This window comes from Polypterus senegalus, chromosome 13, assembly GCF_016835505.1.
Source record: "Polypterus senegalus isolate Bchr_013 chromosome 13, ASM1683550v1, whole genome shotgun sequence".
Taxonomy (NCBI): domain Eukaryota; kingdom Metazoa; phylum Chordata; class Cladistia; order Polypteriformes; family Polypteridae; genus Polypterus; species Polypterus senegalus.
Genome location: NC_053166.1, coordinates 156926794 through 156945730, shown reverse-complemented (window position 1 = coordinate 156945730; position 18937 = coordinate 156926794). Strand labels below are relative to the sequence as shown.

General features: G+C 44.4%; 1 protein-coding gene across 1 annotated transcript in view; it reads right to left on the bottom strand.

The window, feature by feature from the left end:
- dnah3 (dynein axonemal heavy chain 3) overlaps window positions 1–18937 on the bottom strand; it is a 302407-nt gene that overhangs the window by 68949 nt on the left and 214521 nt on the right. Inside the window, exons 31-35 of the mRNA XM_039775085.1 lie at window positions 16224–16400; window positions 13899–13990; window positions 7316–7535; window positions 2312–2446; window positions 1276–1387 (exon numbers count right to left, since the gene is read on the bottom strand). Coding sequence (XP_039631019.1) covers window positions 1276–1387; window positions 2312–2446; window positions 7316–7535; window positions 13899–13990; window positions 16224–16400 — 736 coding nt within the window. The remainder of the gene's footprint in view (window positions 1–1275; window positions 1388–2311; window positions 2447–7315; window positions 7536–13898; window positions 13991–16223; window positions 16401–18937) is intronic.

The following is an 18937-nucleotide window of genomic DNA, read 5'->3' as shown; positions in this document are numbered from 1 at the left end:
CCAATTAAGTGAACTGAGTCTTCTGATTCATTTCAAGTCTGCCGTATTTGGGGAATTATTTTTGGGGGGGGTGTACCCCGTCCCCTCGGATTCCAACACAATTATATAATATAATTATAAATATACAGTATATATATATATTATATTATAATTATATAATTTATGACATTATCTGCAGTATGTATGTATGTATGTATGTATGTATGTATGTATGTGTGTGTGTATATAAATAACACAATTGCTTCTTTATTAATTATACAGTGTACAGACACACATATAGATAGTGTGACGGACAGCCGGGTCCCATGCCCGGCCGGGACGCCTCTGCTACATATGTCCCGGGGTGAGCCACCATGGGCAGTGCAATGCCTCCCCCAGGCGCCTGGGGGCAGCCTCCCTGGCCGTGGGTCCTTCCCCAGTCTTCCCACCACAGGCCGGTTGGGAGATGGGGTGGCCGCTAGGGGGTGCTGTGGAGAGCCAGCCGCCGCAATGGACGAGTTACCAGCCCCACCCAGAGGCTCAATTAAGACCAGCTGGTCAAGCACCCGGAGCACTGCCGGGTGGACCATAAAAGGGCGAACCCTCCTTCATTCAAGGCCAGAATCGGGAGGTAGAGGACGAGGTTGCCTGGGAGGAGTGGAGGTGCCAGGAAGAGTTGTTGGTGCTCTATTGTAAGTGTTTTGGGACTGTGTTGGGCCTGTGGGACACGGGGAAGACGTGCGTCCACAGGCTGAAGAAGTGCAATAAAGCCTGCGTGGTCTGCGCCGGGTCAGGCGCTATATAGAGCGGCCTTCACAATAGATAGATAGATAGATAGATAGATAGATAGACAGATAGATAGATTATTAACTATTAAATATGAAACTTCTGAGGGGGTGAATCCCCTTGACAGATCCTGTAAATAAGAACAACCCAGAGAATGACGTCACCCACGCCGTGTGAAAGGCTGAAAGTGTTTGTTCTGCAATCCCCAGTTTGACTGAATTCTACAACAGAGACAATCTAAATAAAAATGTCAGCTAAATGAATAAATGTGAACACTTTGTGCATTGTGACCCCCTAACTGTGATCGTGCCCACCATGGACTTTACATGAACAATCTTTCTTTCTTTCTTTTTTCTTTCTTTCTTTCTTTCTTTCTACCTCCCCTCAAAGGCACTTAGCAAGTAATAAAATCAGAGAGTGTCAAATTATACATGTGGAAAGCTCAGTGCCCCCCCTCTCCTCTTCCTCCGATGCCCCCCCCCCAGTGGCCCCCCCAGCTAAAGGCCGTACCTGCACAGAGATCACCGAGCGCGCCCGCCAGCACTTTGTAAGCACAGGTCTTTCCTCCCAGGGGATCTCCGACAATCATAAATCCGTGGCGCACCAGCATCATCTCGTAAATCTGAGGAGGCGAGAAAAGAGAAAATGGGAAAATAAAATGTGGCCGAGGACAGCCACCTCATGTTAGCGCGTCTGTGCGGCTCTTCATTACCGAGGATGGATGGCAGTAAACACGCCTTGATAGAGCCTCTTCCTTCATTCATTTTGTATGCATGGACAGAACCACGAGGGCATTCAGCCAACGGTAATCACACAGATGAAAGGCCCACTCTGTCTGCTTGTAATACCAACAATCTCCAGCAGGGTGCCAGTTCAGTTGGCGCCCCTAGCAGATGACAATACCAGAGTAAAGTGTCACAGTGCCTCAGTGTGGAAGGTCACTGCACATGCAGCTCATGGAGGCTTCCAGACGAGGACAGTGTGGGTGACAGCAAAGTGCCGCCTTAATAGCACTTATTGGCCCCCTGGGCAAAGCAGTGCACTGGGACCCCTACCTACACAACTACCCAGCAAGCCACAACATACATACAGTAGATTAGCATGGGGCCCTTATGCTCGTGGGCAACTGTCCAGCATGCCCATGGGTAAAGACGGCCCTGGTGACAGCAGCTGCCAAAACTGACAAGTAGCTGGGATACTTAAGACAAGCTCAGTGGGAAAGTGACCTGATGAGGGTGAGTGAATGCCACCCCTCCTCGACCCACTCTGGACCCACACTGCCAATGATTGGATTCAGGATAGAAAGCTGTCACAGCCCAGGACTGGCATGTGTGATTAAGGAGCACGAGGTGAGCATAAAGTCCTCCAGACAACCGAGACTGAGAGTGGAATGGATGGCACACATCGTGGCTCAGCTTAGGGTCACCTCGTCATATAAGGAGTTGTAAACTGGCAGCCGAAGTACACTAAGGCCATTGCTCCGTGCCATTTCTTGACTTCCAAATTTAGAAAGAGATAAACGGGCATCGAGAATGATGAAGCCAACCTGAATGATTTTCCCGATGAACCACGGCACTGGCTGGAGTTTCATTTTTCTAATGTTGTCATGCAGGGCCTGCAGGAAGAGCTCATAGTCGGGTGCTGGGAGGACCACACCGGGGAAGAGGTCGGAGATAATGCCCTGAGAAAGAAAATTCAAATGAGAAGTTTGTCAGTGAGTTTACTCTTACTGCTGTGAACAGGGGTGTAAGGCTTCGACCCACAAAGCAGGCCAGGACCTTCACTATCCTGCCTAGAGATGGCCTCACCCCAGGCAGCCAACCTTTCAACTACCACCTGAACAGGCCTAAAACTGGGCCTGGCTTATTAGAAGTACCAAATATACTTTCTATTCAGAAAATGCACAACAATGCCTTTGTCATGGGAGAGAATTACCATCAGCCTCTGGCTTGATAAGACAAATCCAGCAAGAATACTTAATTAAAAAAAAAAACAGACCAAGGTTTGAATTAAATAAGTCCTAATATGAAATCCAAGAAATAAAAAAAGGGGAACAGAAGCAAAAAGTCGACAAAGCCGCCTCCTACGCCAGAAGCTAAAGGTGGTGGGCGGTCCTTCAGAGGTGATGTAATCGTGTCCCCGCCCCCTGGAGGGGTTCCACCCACACCCACAGAGTATACAGAACTTCCATTTACTTCTTTGGCTGATGCCTTTGTTCACGGTGACTCACAGCATCTCAGATACAGTTGGCTCCAAGTCTTTGTGGCTTTCCAGGTGGAGCACAGGCGGGTCAGGTGACTTGCTCAGGGTCACACAGTGGTGTCAGTAGCAGGATTTGAACCCACAACCTCAAGCGTTGAAGTCCAAAGTCTTAACTGGATTTGCTTATTATTTACTCTCTGTGGCATCCCGACCAGGGAAGAGCAGGGATTATTACCTGGATGGGAGGCCCGAGAGAAACGTCACACAGGACACGGTACATACGTGTTTAGAATTCATAATCAAGTGCAAGAATTGTGTATATTGTCCATCGAACGTCAAACTTTATTAAACGTCTATAAGTGGCGCTGTTAAATGTCACCTTTGGAAATCGGTGACGTCTGGTGGGAACTCTGTAAGCACAGTGACACAGTGGCGCAGTCTGAAAAGAGGCCATCGTGACAACATGGCAGGCCGTTTATGGAGCTCCCCGGTCAGTTTCACAGGCACTGGCTCAGACTTTAAAAAACGAGATTTCTACCGAGTAATAAATCATCGTTATTTTTACTTCATTAAACTGACATGGAGGACAAAAGAAAGTGACGCGAGGCTCCTTGTTCTCCTGACTAACGGAGTTCCAGTCTCGGTAGACGCAGCACAAGACGGGAAGTGGCCTGCTGGGAAACTGACATCAATGAAGGTAAATGGTGGGGTTGTTGGTTTAGGTTTCTGCCCCTGATCTCGGTTTTCTTTTTTTGAGTTTATTTATTTTACTCTTTTTGGCCTTTTTGCCTTTTGTCCATTTCTGCCGTTTATTATTTCCAGTTCATGTGTTTTGGATTAATTCAATTCAATTCTTTATTGTCATGTGTCCAAGTACAAGTACCACGTACAATGAAATGCTTGCTTGCATGTTGTCCCCGCAGACAAAAAAAAACACACAATAAATTATTGAATATAAATAATTAAATAAATAAATCTAGAGTCCTAGGAATAAATAGAGACAGTGGCAGAAGTATATGCCCAAAATCACACAAGAAGCTCCGCAATGGGCTTTAACAGGCCCTGCTTTCTGAGAGCCCCCCAGATCTGACTCTCTAAGAAGACAAGCAAAAACTCCCAAAAAAACCCTTGTAGGTAGGCAGTTCAAAAAGAGACCCCTTTCCAGGTAGGATGGGCGTGCAGTGGGTGTCAAAAAGAAGGGGGTCAATATAATACAATGCACAGAACAGAACAAATCCTTAATACAATACAATAGAACAATAGAAATCTGACAATACATCTGCCTTGGGGACAAGGGTGGGAAGCCCAGTATCTCCCCCTGGACGCTAGATGGCAGCCTCCCTGGGTTGCAGCGGTGCCTCGGACTCCCCCGGGGCTTCATGGGAGTTGGAGTTCTGTGCAGCTCTGTGGGGTTCCGCAGGCGCCGCCAGGGGGTGCTGCAACAGGAGCGGCTGGCCCCTTTTGGGCACTGGTTTTGCCTTACCTGGAAGTGCAGCGGGATGTCAGCAATCAACCACTTGGAGCACTTCGGGGTGCGACCACCACTCGGGGTCCAGAGTCGGGAGGAGGAGGACTAAGCTTGTGGAGGAGTGGTGGTGGAAGAGAGGATAGTGGTGGATTGTGTTGTGTGTTGTGTGTTTAGGGACTGTGTTGTGGCTGGAGGGATTACGGGGAAAACGTTTGTTTATTTTACACGTGCCTCCCGTGTCCAGTCAGTGTCGGTTCGGGCACAATTGTTATAATAAATTTTTCATTAATATTTTATGTCAGGCGGCACGGTGGCGCAGTGGTAGCGCTGCTGCCTCACAGTTAGGAGACCCGGGTTCGCTTCCCGGATCCTCCCTGCGTGGAGTTTGCATGTTCTCCCCGTGTCTGCGTGGGTTTCCTCCCACAATCCAAAGACATGCAGGTTAGGTGGATTGGCGATTCTAAATTGGCCCTAGTGTGTGCTTGGTGTGTTTGTGTGTGTCCTGCGGTGGGTTGGCACCCTGCCCAGGATTGGGCCCTGTGTTGGCTGGGATTGGCTCCAGCAGACCCCCGTGACCCTGTATTCGGATTCAGCGGGTTAGACGATGGATGGATATTTTATGTCACTGTCCTGAACAACACTGTTAAAGTCTACATTCACATGTGTATGCTAAGTTTGGCACACAGGGGCTCAGCATTTAGAATTGCCAACCAAGCACAGACTAGACAGCCAAAGACAACTGGAGGATTGTATAGTCAGCTTAAACACAGTACAGTAATCCCTCGCTACTTCGCGGTTCACTTTTCGCGGATTCACGGGTTTTTAAATATAGTAGTAGTATTTCCTAGTCTAAGAACAACAAAACAAGTTCGGTGACTAAGTGCGTTGTAACACGGGCTGTGATTGGTACATGGGACGGAGACGACAAATCACAGCTTCCCGCTTTCTAATCGGGCCCGTGATTGGTGCTTTGACCGATGCCCAGATCCCACAGCACCACCCCTTGTCTCTCTGTCGCGGCCATTTCACTTCAAGCTTTCTCGCCGAGCGGTTTACTTTACACTGTACTGTGTGTGATTTTTTTTGTGGTTTCTTTGTGTTGAACTTCGCTTCAATATTCACCCCCTGCAATGGCTGCCAAACGTGCTCCTTCTTCCATGGCTGGTGCTGAGCCTAAACGCCAACGAAGAAGGATGATGATCGCTGAGAAGGTGAAACTTCTGGATATGTTGAAGGAAGGGAGAACGTTCGCGGCTGTGGCTGCAGACTGGCTAAGGATCAGCAAGAGCGGTCACAGGAATGGGACGACGATATGGTTCGATCGGTCCAATTTTGCAACAAGGTCGACGACATCATGACCGCCTACAAGCTGCTCTTCGACCGAAAAAAGAAGCAGCGGCAGCAGCTGCCGATCACAATGTTTTTGCAGCCTTGAAAAAAAGAGGCAGTTCCTGCTACTACTACGGATACACCTTCGGAAACCGTGGAAGAGGAGCCCCAGGAAATGGCAGAGACGTAAAATACAGTAAAAGTCATCATCACCTTCATCGTCATCATTTTTACTGCACAATATATTCATCACCATCATCACGTCATATATAGGTACGTGTACTTTGCTATACAGTAACTGTAAACTTATCTACCGATTTCATATTGCTTAACAGTTGTCCCTGTTATTAATAGAGTACAGGGAGGGTTTAAAAACGTCCAAATACACGTTAAATTGTTAAATAAACATGGTGTTCCTACTTCGCGGAAATTCAGTTATTGCAGCCGGCCTTGGAACCTATCTCCCGCGATAAACGAGGGATTACTGTACAGTATTTCTGTCCTCTGTCAGTACAAAATCTTCTTTCCTTGTTGGGAGAATGAGAACCGGCATGTAGGCATTATGCTATTTCTGTATTCTGTGGAGGAGGAGTTCAGCCCTTTCCTGCCCTTGTTTGGAGACAGAGAAGACCAGCAAGTGAAGAAGAGCAGTATAAAAGGCTTGGACAACAGCCAAACCCTTTGAAGCACGTGTCGGCAAAGTTCCGAAAACCCTCCCAGTGTGGGGACGAGAAATGGCAGACTGTGTTGATCCAGATTCCCACCTGGAAAAAGTCTTTGTCATATGATTCCTGTCTGTAACCGCATCAACCGTCAATAAATGTAAGTAAAGTATATTTTTCTCATGTGATTCTTGTACCGCCGTAATCACGATGGGAGGGATATCGCCTTTTCTGTCATATTACTATATTGTTTAGTTACTTAATGTGCCACAATTTCAAAAGAACACATTTCCAAGAGAGCTAATGCCTCCTAAGGAAACAACAATAACGCGCCTTTCTTACAATGCTTATGTTTGTCATTTTTAACCCTCTGGGGTGGCACTTGGAGGACTAGGACCACTGATAAAGAATCAAGTCTCTCAGCATTGCATGACAGGACAGTCCACATGTTTATCGTCACTGATCCCTCTTTTTTCAAGTTTTCATCCCTTGTATCACATTAAGTCGATTAATGTGGCAGCAGAATTTCAAGTCCTTCTGACTCATCTGAAGTAAACCTACTGCTTTACTTGTTATCATAAAGGTGTCATTTCCTGCACAAAAATGGTTTAAAATAAAGGTTTTTAGGGTCTACAGGACCAGACATAGAAGCAGACCCTAAAAACAATGAGGTCTTGTATAACTAGACATCAAGATGAGTCCAACGGTATCTCGCATACGTGGGCGGTTTTCTTGTACCAGTGAGTCAGGAGGCGCTGAACAAAAAAAAAATAATTTAAGTAATTCTTATGAACGCAATATTAAAAATTGACCATACACTCCCCCCCCCAAAATGTTCAGAGATGACCCTTCCAGCGGTGCTCGTGCCTCATTTGTCCCCACAGCTTACCTGAAACAAGGGCACATCTTGGGCCAGGAACTTGGCGAGGTTGACATCCAGCAGGGCTCGGAGCAGCAGGACGCTCTCGTCCTCCTGTTGATACTTCAGCTTCAGGTTCCCCGCGGCGGTCAGCACGGATTTCACGGCCCGCATGCCATAGTCGTAGTGATGCTGGGATGACAGCTGCTCTGAGCACAGGCGGTAGGTGGCTACGATTTTCTGGGCAAGGCTGGAGAAAGAGAAAACATCAAAAATGTCAGAATCCTTGAATATTGAATAGAAACAGAACAATGTGTGGGGTGTTAATGTATGTTGGACCCTGGCTCAAGTTTATGCTGGGTTTATTTAGTTTTATTTTGTTAATTAGTTAAGTTTTTATATTCAATTCTATTTTTCTGTTTTTGTTTTTATTTTGTTATTTTTACTGTATTTATCTAATATTGCGAGTATGAATTACTGTATAATTGTGCATTACATTAGTTGTTATGCGCCCTGTCACCTGTATGTGGTGCCCAAGGAGGCAGGACCACCTGATGCTGCAGCTGGTGAACTGCAGCCACCATCAGAAATGACCAATGTCTGTTTCGGCGTTACTTCTGGTCTTTCTGGTTTTCTTTGAGCTTAATTTCTTTGTGTAATTTCCGATTTGGACCCCTGCTCATGATTTAAAGATTCGAATCTTGGATTTGTCTGCTTTTACACAAACCAGTCTTTGCTCCTGCCTTGCTTTTTGGTGACTCTATCAGAAAAAGATTGTGTTATGACCTGGAGAGGGGGAAATAACGTCACAAACCCTGGCTAGTAACACAAAGGGCAACAGAGAATCTTTATAAATAAGACTTATTTTCAAAAAAGCCTTTGTTGAACAGTGACACTCTGAAGAGTGTTATATCTCAGCCGGGGTTCTTACGCTTGTTTTGTGTGTTTGTTGTACATTTTTTATTTATTTGTACGTGTTACTCTTTCTTTTGTTTATGATGTATAGCAGCGTTTCTCAACCTTTAAGTATTTGCGACCCGAATTTTCATAACAGTTTTAATCGCGCCCCCTAACGTTTTTTTGAAAGGAGCCCACTAATACCAATTTGTTCTTTTTTAATTAATAATATATCATAGAAACATATTTTATTATACCTACTTAACTTTTATTGACATTTATCTAACTCTATATCTATTTTTCTAGTATCAGAATGTAGTTTAAGTTCATTTGTTTTGGTTTCAATAGATGTATTTTTCATATTTTTGATCCTTGTTTTCTTTTTTTCACATCTTCACGCCCCCCTTTTTGTTACTTTGCACCCCAGTTTGAGAACCACTGATGTATAGCATTCTTTATGTTCTATGTGTTTGTACTGTATCTGTTGTGGGGTACAAAATCTATACATTTCGGTTTATATCTCCATTATATTTTGTTCAAGACAAGACAGCAGATGAACTACATTCAGGACAAATCAAAGCAGATCTTCTCCCCAGTTATACCTCACTTTTAAAACAGCTGTTCCAACAAAGAAAGGAAGACATGCTGGTGGTTCAGGCTATCAATTACTTTATAATCTGAGAAAGGATGGACATTTAATGTTTTTACAGCCTGGGGAAAGAAGACCTGTCGACCCTCTGAGAACATCAAAAAAAGTTTTATTGTTTGGGAAAATGAACGGCGAATTCATTCATCATATTGATAGCCAGCCAATCAGAATATCTAATAATCACATCTTGCAAAACCCACAGAAGAATTTTAGAATAAATATGCCTTGTCTGAAGAGCAACATAGGAGAGAGGAAGAAGAAGGGATGAAGAACGTCAGAAGAGAACAGAGCGACGTCAACAAGGCGCCTGTTCATTCCACTCATCTTTAACTTTTCGTAAGCTTTTCTAAAGACTATATACATATATATTGTCCATCTGGTCATCAGAAAAGCATCACAACCCTGCTGAACAGCTGTGGGGGCTTATGGGCTCTTTCATGCCCTATAACCCGAGTGTTGGTCACAGGAACTAACAACGCTCCGGGTTAAAGAAAAGGACCCCTGACCGGAAGGAGTAAGGAACTATGGACTGTCGGGACAGGAATTCATTCCACTCATCTTTAACTTTTCACTGTGAGCTTTTCTTTAAAGAGGGTTCAAGGGCGCTATATAGCGCCTTTTTCACAATATATATATTCAGACTTTACTATCAGTCCTATTTTCTATTATTCTTTGTTCTACTGGTATTATCATTATTCTTGTAATAACTCTGCTTTTAACTTTCTATGCTTTGTCTTAATGTCTAGAGTGATTGAATTAATAAGGTAGATTTCTCTGAGCACCTGGAGCAGCCGGAGATTTGCCATTCGCTCCATGCTGCCAGGTTTATTAAGGCTAAGGGTGAGAACTCCACCCAAAAGTAGGGAACAGGGCATAAAGTAAGGCATTCTTGGCTGATAAATGGCCTATAGTCATGAGTGCTGACTAATTGTATGTTTAAATGTATTCTTGCAGACTAAAAGTAATATTTAGGTCTGAGATATCATTAAAACATCATACATTTTTCGTGCCGATAATACATAAGTCTCTTGAAGTGCTGAGAGAGTGAAAGGCTGTGTTATTCCTAAAGCACTTGTGTGGTTAAAAGTGCTGGAGGTTAATCAGCATGTGTGTGTCACTCATGGGGCACTGTTGTGAGTAGGGTCTGTGTGTATGCGTATAGCTATGTATGTGTGTGTTAATCTTAAAGTGCAACAGTAGACCGACTCGATAACAAACTTGACGAGTACACTTACACTTGAAGAAAACAGGTAAAGGGTAAGTAGAGGGAAATACTACGATAATACAGCATCTATGCCTGTGTTACATTCCATGCATTTTGTGGGTGGTCCCGCAAGAGTGAAGATCACCTGCCAATCACCACCAAGAACTGGCCACCATCCCATAAATGTGGAGGGTCTCTTGTGAATTTTTGTTGAGTTACTGGATTACTATTGTGCTTTTTGTGATTTATTGGATTTTTGACCCCCTTGCTTAGTCTTTTAATCACTTTAAAGCTGGTTTAGCATCCCCCAACCCTGACCCCCCTGCCCCGCAGGAAGGCCACCTAGCTGGGAAGTCTTGGGAATAGGCGTGAAATGGCAGTAGTGGGAAAGGAACATCAGACTGAAAGCCTAAAACTCATCCAGAGAGCCATAAACAAAGCAACTGGGGTGTGCGGGGTCGAGGGCTGACCAACCCCACTCGGGGCTGGTTACGTCAAACGCTGTTACCGGTATGTGTGGACTGTATAAACTTGCATGCGAATTTAATAAAAATAATGTTAACATAAAGTGGATTTTCTCATTACAGTATTCAGCTAAATTTTTGCAAGATAACACGCAGACATTATCAAAATATAACGATCTAATCTATTAAAAAAGTGCGCCACGATCTCTTCCTCTCGTGGCATCGACAGCGATACGGCTAAACCAGTAATCAAACGTTGCTGCACGTTCCACTACCAAACACTTCCCGTACTGTTTCAACAAGGCCTACTGTAGCAAACTGAACCAAACACTCGACTAAGAAACGATGGTCGGCTCTCTGGACACAAATGAGTCCATCAGTTGTTCCCAAGTCAAAACAGAAGCCAACCCAACGACTAATGGGCTATACCTATTTTAGGAAGGGATTACGCTGGCGACCCTTTTCGGGCGATGAAAGTGGACTATGGAATATTTTCAAAGACCTTGAAGAGGGATTTTTAAAGGGTTCCTCTTAGAAGCATCTCAAATATATATATATACTGGAGAATACAACTTGACAAATCTGCTTGAACGAGATACGCGGACCTCAAGAGCGGGGCCCCCTTAGGAATGGGGCCTGGGGAATTCGCCCCACCTGCCACCCCCAAACAGCGCTCTTGAACTGGGGGATGAGCTGTACTGGAATTCTATTGGTCTAAAGCTGACCATTCAAACCCCTATTGGTGTAAGGATTTGGACTGAGAATCTGTAAATGTGGTCGCTTTACCTCTCTCTCTCTCTCTCTCTCTCTCATCATGGCCATAAAGACAATACACCTAGGAACACAGCTCAGCAGCCATATTGAGACAGGCATGTGGCCCGTCCTGAAGAAAGAAAGAGTGAGAGAGAGAGAAGTTGCGAGCAGGCGCTGATTACAGCACATTACTGCACCCGCCACACGGCAAACCACCCGCATTGCTGTGCGGCGGGTGACACCTCAGCACCACGCTGAACACTGTGAGGTTTTCCTACAGTGGCTGGAGTGCCAATCCTGCCACCAACCCCCAAGATTTCCCTGCAAGTGCTGGATGCAGGTTAAAGTCATACCCAGGATGGAGTAAATTGCAGGTTAAGATCCTTGCTCAAGGGCCCAATGGAGAGGAGTCACTTCTGGTGTTTACGGGATTTGAAGCGGCAGCTGACTAGAAACGATGCCTTAACCCTTAAATTGCCACATACTTGGGGGTTAATGCACCCCTGGATGCCAAATACTTTTTGCTGCACTTTTTAAATGTCACAATTCACAAAGAAAATGTGAAATTTTAATGGAACACACATTTTTTTTTCATGCAAAGAGCATCACAATTGCTGCAACACTGATCATTTGACACACTGCCAATGAACTGTAAAAACTATAAAAAAAAAACTACCGTATGTACCCTCGTGTAAGACGTGCACCCTAATTTTTACAAACAAAATTGCGAAAATCGTTTTGCCCCGTGTACGACGCGTGTTGTGATTGTATAGGAAGCTTTTAGAGAGAGAGCGCAAGCGAGAAAGAGCGCGAGAGCACGAACGAGAGAGAGAGAGCAGGAGTGCGTGAGCAAACGAGCGAGAGAGCGAGTGCGCGAGCGAGCGATCGAGAGAGAGAGCGCAAGTGTGCGAGAGGGAGAGAAAGTGCGCGAGCAAGCGAACGAGAGAGAGAGAGAGCCCAAGTAGAAGAAGTAAACATTACAGAATTACATTTCCTTGTGTATGACGCGCACCTGATTTTCTAATGCTAATTTAGAGGAAAAAATGTGCGTGTGGTACACACGTAAATACGGTACTGTAACAATATACACAAAGTGCAACTGACGCCATTGCTGAAATTCAGTAAATCGCTGAGCCAAACACACAGAGGTAAGTGCTGATGCTTGCAGGCTCGTCTAGTGCAGAGGCAGAATCCCACGGACAGTGATGTCGATTCACTAGGGGGCGCCAGTGGTCATGAGCTGGCTGCTGAATGTATGTGGTGAGATAGATAGATAGATAGATAGATAGACTCATCAGATAGATAGATATGAAAGGCACTATATAATAGATAGATAGATGGCAAATTAGATCACTGGAAAACAACTTATATGCTGGTTGTGGAGTTCAATGAGTAGATAGATAGATAGATAGATGTATGTGGTGATAGATAGATAGATAGATAGATAGATAGATAGATAGATAGATAGATAGATAGATAGATAGATAGATAGATAGATAGATAGATAGATAGATAGATAGATACTTTATTAATCCCAAGGGGAAATTCACAATGTAGTAAAAAGTGTCCAGGAACGAGTCCACATAAAAGAAAGTGATAGGAGTGATCAGTGAAATAGAGAAAAAGGTAGAAAGATAAAGTCGCACACAGAGCTGCTGGAAAGGCAGCCACTGCAGGCGGAGCCTGAGACAATAGCCGGCTCCAGCGGTTTAAAGGTTAACTCGGAGACATTTGAGTAACTACAAGTCTGTGTGCCGCCTGAAACTACACATCAGCATTTATCAGGTGGTATGGTTGCCAATATTCACATGTACTTTGCTTATTGTTATTATTTTATGCACATTATCAATGATGCCTTTTTTAAAGTTATAAATAAACTCCTGCTTGTCCTTTTACTTTCCCCAATTGCCTGAGGTTATAAATGTGGAAGGGAAGGTGAGGAGAAGTGATGCAGTACAATACCTTAGAAACAGGGGTACGCCTATGGGATTTGTGGCATTCTGATAAAGTCTACACAATAAAAAAATATAAAAGGGGAAAGCAGAGGAATATAGAATTCTACCAAGTAGACAGGACACGTTTCTTGACTCCTGGTCTTTTAGTTCACTCGCAAAAATATCCAGAGACTCTTTCTCATTAAAAAATGGAAACAAAAGATGAACGTAACCACTGGATTTCTTGGACTCCAAAATCCCTAATAAGGATATTTCAAGTATTTGTAGAGACCAAGGAATAGCTGCCAAAAATGAAAAAAAAAAAAAAACATATTGACAGCTATAAGAAGCTCGCCATGGCCCATGAGATTAGACTCCCACCACCTTCTGTCAAACTTGACCTGGCCGCCTGCGCTGACCCTCAGTTACGAATGCTGGGTAACATGCAGACTGGGACCGACAGGCCTCTTACATGTAGAGGGTCCACACAATCCAAGCAAAACACAAGGTAAGAGGATCACTTGTGGCACCGTGTGATTAGATGCTGAAGAGGAGATGTTGGCACAGCAGTTTGGATTTCCTCCACACCGTCTTGTTTGCCTAATGAGCTCTTGTGGGACAGGGTGAGTGGCAGCAGCAGGACGAGCGTTTTTGAAGAACTCCGGCAGATCAAAGTGTGCTGTGGGCGATGTCAGGAGGCAGACATCCTTACCTTCTGGAGTCAATGAAGCCCATGGAGTACAGCGAGATCTCCCCAATTAAGGCATAGTCTGGGACCATCATAGCCACGGTACGGAACAGGGCCTGCAACCACAAAAAGTGTTGTTATGCATTGAAGGTCCAAAAAAAAAAAAAAAAGTCAAAAGCCCGCCGTCACAGACACAACATGAGAAAGAAAACGAGTGCCCTGATGGGAAAAGAGCTACTGAGGATACTGAGACGGTTCAGGGGGTGTCCCTGGCACCAATCCCATCAACCCCAAAGGAAACTGGATGGCCTGTCGGATCAAATCTTTGAAATCGCAGGGCTCTGCGGCTCAAGGGCGGCTCATCTCGTGCCCCTCCGAGTCTTCCCGACCCACCATTGACAGCTTAGCCGGGGTTCAAGTCACCCACTGTCGGCTCTCTGTGCGGCTGCAGACCCGATCACTTTAATAAAAACCTTTGAGCTGTCATACAACAAAGCCAGAGTTCAAGTCACCCCCGTGCGCTTCATTGGTGGACTGCACATCACATGACTCAATATAAACCACAGTCAAGTTATCAGGCGGTTCAGCTCATCCGGTGTAGTTACCCACCATGGGATTTATTAATTCATACTAATTAATTATGTACATTGATACAGTGCTTTACATTGACAGTGGGGCGTAACTTCAACCACCACTAATGTGTAGCACCCACCTGGATGATGCGACGGCAGCCATTATTGTGCCAGAATGTTCACCACACATTAGATGATGAGTAGTGATGGGAAGTTCGGATCATTTTACCGACTCGGACCTTTGAGTCTCGTTCAGCAAAATGAACAAATCTTTTTTCGAGTCATTTCGTTCTGTCAGGCACGAGTGCTTGGGGAACAGCGGATTGACCCGGGTTGTTACGGAAAACGTGCCGCGAGGGGTCTACGACGGGGTACTAACCTCTCTTTCTTCTTCAGAAAGCCCGAGGCCTCAGAGACATAAGCGAACGCCATGACGGCTATAGGAAGCACGCACTTCCGGGTCTATTTAATCCCTCCGATGACCCCTTGATGACATCAGTTCCCAGAATCCATCACCAATACCCAGCATCCTTCACATCAATCTCCGGTCCGCCCTCATAAAAAGCCCGTCCATTTCTCCCCTCATTTGTCTTTTTGCTTTCTATGTTTGTAAAAGCGATTGACTGCTGGTTTTTTCTGTTACAGTATACGGGGCGGAAGACCCCAAAACTTACAACGTGTCTTGTCATATGTTACAGTTCATTTCAGCAAAATATAATTAAAATGTTACCTGTTACCTCCCTAACACATCTACTGCTTACACGAATGTTGATCACAATAATTAATCTATAATTTATTTGTAACAGGATTATTTATAAAATAACACACCACAGATCCTCAAGAAACTGTAACAAAATCATAGTGACAGAAATTGACAGACCTTTTCTATCTATAAGAAAATGCGTTTTAGATTTTTTGCTAAGTTTATGATAATTTCTAAATATGATCCAACATACAACAAATGGAATTTTACGTTAGTATTAGACTGAGGTACTGAGTCGGTAAGTGGTCACGTGACAAAAGAACAAACGACTCGAAAGACTCGAGGAATGAACTAATCAATTCTCTTTCCTGCTCAGACTGCATACTAGGTTAAGCTTATGGGGCTGTCACGTGATAAACGGACGACTCGAACCCGAAGACTCGAGAGATGAACTAATCAATTCTCTTTCCGGCTCAGACTGAGTTGGTTAAGCTTATTCCAATACAGAATCTATAGGAAGTTGCGTAAATGCGCATGCGCGACTGAACGAATCACTCCCACGAGACGACTCGTTCTTCCCGAGTCACATTAAAGATTCGTTCAAAATGAACGGATCGTTCAAGAACGACCCATCACTAATGGTGAGCGGTGAGAATGGATAGCCAATTAGCGACAGGGAACGATTAAGGGGATAGAATGGTCATGGTGGGCAATTCAGTCAGGACCCTACGCTTTACGAAGAATGTCCGGGAATCTTTTCTGACCACAGAGAGTCTTGACCTCTGCTTTACTTCTCATCTGAAAGATGGTGCCATTGTAACAGCACTGTGTGCCCGTCGCTGCACTGGGGCATTGGCATCCACATTCGAACCACAAGGTAAGTGCCCTCTGCTGGCCTCACCAACACCTCCGCCGGTAGCAGCCCAAGCTTTTCCAGGCTGGCCTCCCATCCGAACACTGACCTGGCCTGACCGTGCGTAGCTCCAGGGGGATGACCTGCTCTGACGTACAGGTGGTATGGCTGCTAGCAAGTGGTGGACGGCACCTCACATCACTTAATGAAAAGCACTTTACCTTCAAGTTGTCGGGGAGTTCGGCTCGTCCCGCGTAGCCAGGGTTCATGGTGATGAAGACAGAGCAGGTGGGATTGAGCGAGAGCTCAGTTCCCTCGAACAGGAAGCGCTTTAAGTTGCGAATGATGGCCTGCTGAATGCTGAGAATCTGCTGGGCAACAACTGACAGCACTTCCACCTGTCCAGGGAAAGACAAAAAAAATGCACTCGTCTTCATTTACGGCAGGCCTCGAAGGTGTAGAGGAAGTCAGGCTACCAGTTTCCGGCCGGCTGACCCCTGCATGGGTCGCGCTCACGGCATACAGTCACGTTACTGAAATCACAGGAATACACACAACAAAGAACAGAGCAAACTGTAAATCCTTCAGATACTTCAAACATGTGACGTTCTGCCCCTTTATTATGGGATGGCCACTGCATCCTGGGCCTTTATCTCAAGGCATAACGTGAGTTACCACAGCTATGCTGATGACACACAACTGTATTAATCAATAGCGCCTGATGACCCCGACTCTCTTGATTCACTAACCACCAATGTCTTACTTGTGCTTCTAAATGGATGAGTAATGATTTTCTCAAACTGAATAAGGAGAAATCAGAAACCTTAGTGATTGGCAAAAATGGATAGAATGAGGGTATTAGAAATAAACTTGATCCAGGTAAAGAATTTAGGGGTAACTATTGACTCGGAGCTGAATTTTAAATCACATATTCATCAGATTACTAAGGACAGCATTTTTTCCATTTAAGAAATATAGCAAGTTAGATCTCTTATATGATTGGAAGATGCTGAGAAATGAGTTCAGGCTTTTGTTTTCGGTCGGCCAGATTACTGTAACGCACTCCTCTCAGGACCACCCAAAAAAGACATCAATCGATTACAACGAATGCAGAATGGAGCTGCTAGAATCAGTCAGTCAGTCAGTCAGTCATTACCCAACCTACTATATCCTGACACAGGGTCACGGGAGTCTGCTGGAGCCAACCCCAGCCAGCACAGGGTACAAGGCAGGAACAAATCCCCAGGGCAGGGTGCCAGCCCACTGCAGGGCACACACATCCACATATCAAGCACATACTACAACAACAACATTTATTTCTATAGCACATTTTCATACAAACAGTAGCTCAAAGTGCTTTACATATTAAAGAATAGAAAAATGAAAGACACAATTATAAAACAAAATAAATCAACATTAATTAACATCGAATAAGAGTAAGGTTCAATGGCCAGGGGGGACAGAAAAACAAAAACTCCAGGCGGCTGGAGAAAAAATAAAATCTGTAGGGATTCCAGACCATGAGATCACCCAGTCCCCTCTGGGCATTCTACCTAACATAAATGAAACAGTCCTCTTTGGATTTAGGGTTCACACGGAAAGACTTGAAGATGATGATGGTCACGTAGACTTCTGCCTTTTAATCCGTCCATCATTGTTGGAGCATCATGAAGCTTTGAGTAGGTGGAGGTGGCGCAGGCAGAAAAAGAAACAGAAAAGAGAGTAGGGGTCAGTAGCGATTTTAGAGCCACCATGAATAGTTATTATAATGAGTTGGAGATAGAGAGTATTAGGATTTTAATTACAGTGAAGTTATAGAAAGGCCATGTTAAAGTAATGTGTTTTCAGCAGTGTTTTAAAGTGCTCTACTGTATCAGCCTGGCGAATTCCTATTGGCAGGCTATTCCAGATTTTAGGTGCATAACAGCAGAAGGCCGCCTCACCACTTCTTTTAAGTTTGAATTCTAAGGAGACACTCATTTGAGAATCTGAGGTTACGATTTGGAATATAAGGTGTCAGACATTCTGATATATAAGATGGAGTGAGATTATTTAAGGCTTTATAAACCATAAGCAGAATTTTAAAGTCAATTCTGAATGACACAGGTAACCAGTGTAGTGACATCAAAACTGCAGAAATGTGTTCAGATTTTCTTTTCCTAGTTAGGATTCTAGCAGCTGCATTCTGCACTCGTTGCAAACGATTTATGTCTTTTTTGGGTAGTCCTGAGAGGAGTGCGTTACAGTAATCTAGTCGACTGAAAACAAACTCGTGAACTAATTTCTCAGCATCTTTCAGTGATATAAGAGGTCTAACTTTACTTATGTTTCTTAAGTGAAAAAATGCTGTCCTAGTGGTCTGATGAATATGTGATTTAAAATTCAGATTACAGTCAACAATCACCCCTAAGCTTTTTACCTCTGTCTTGACTTTTAATCCTAATGTATCCAGTTTATTTCTAATAGCCTCATTGTATCCATTATTGCTGATCACTAAAATTTCAGTTTTCTCTTTATTTAGCTTGAGAAAGTTACTATTCATCCATTCTGAGATACAAGTCAGACATTGTGTTAGTGAATCAAGAGAATCAGGGTCATCAGGTGCTATTGATAAGTACAGCTGTGTGTCATCAGCATAGCTGTGGTAGCTCACGTTGTGGCTGAGATAATCTGACCTAACGGAAGCATGTAGATTGAGAAGAGCAGCAGACCCAGGATAGAGCCTTGTGGACCACCATATCGGATATCATGTGTCTTCGAGATTTGATTACCACAACTAACAAAAATTTTCTCCCTGCCAGGTAGGACTCAAACCAATTTAAGACCCTGCCAGAGAGGCCCACCCATTGACTAAGGCGATTTCTAAGAATGTTGTGATCAATGGTGTCAAATGCAGCACTCAGATCTAAGAGGATGAGAACAGATAAATGGCCTC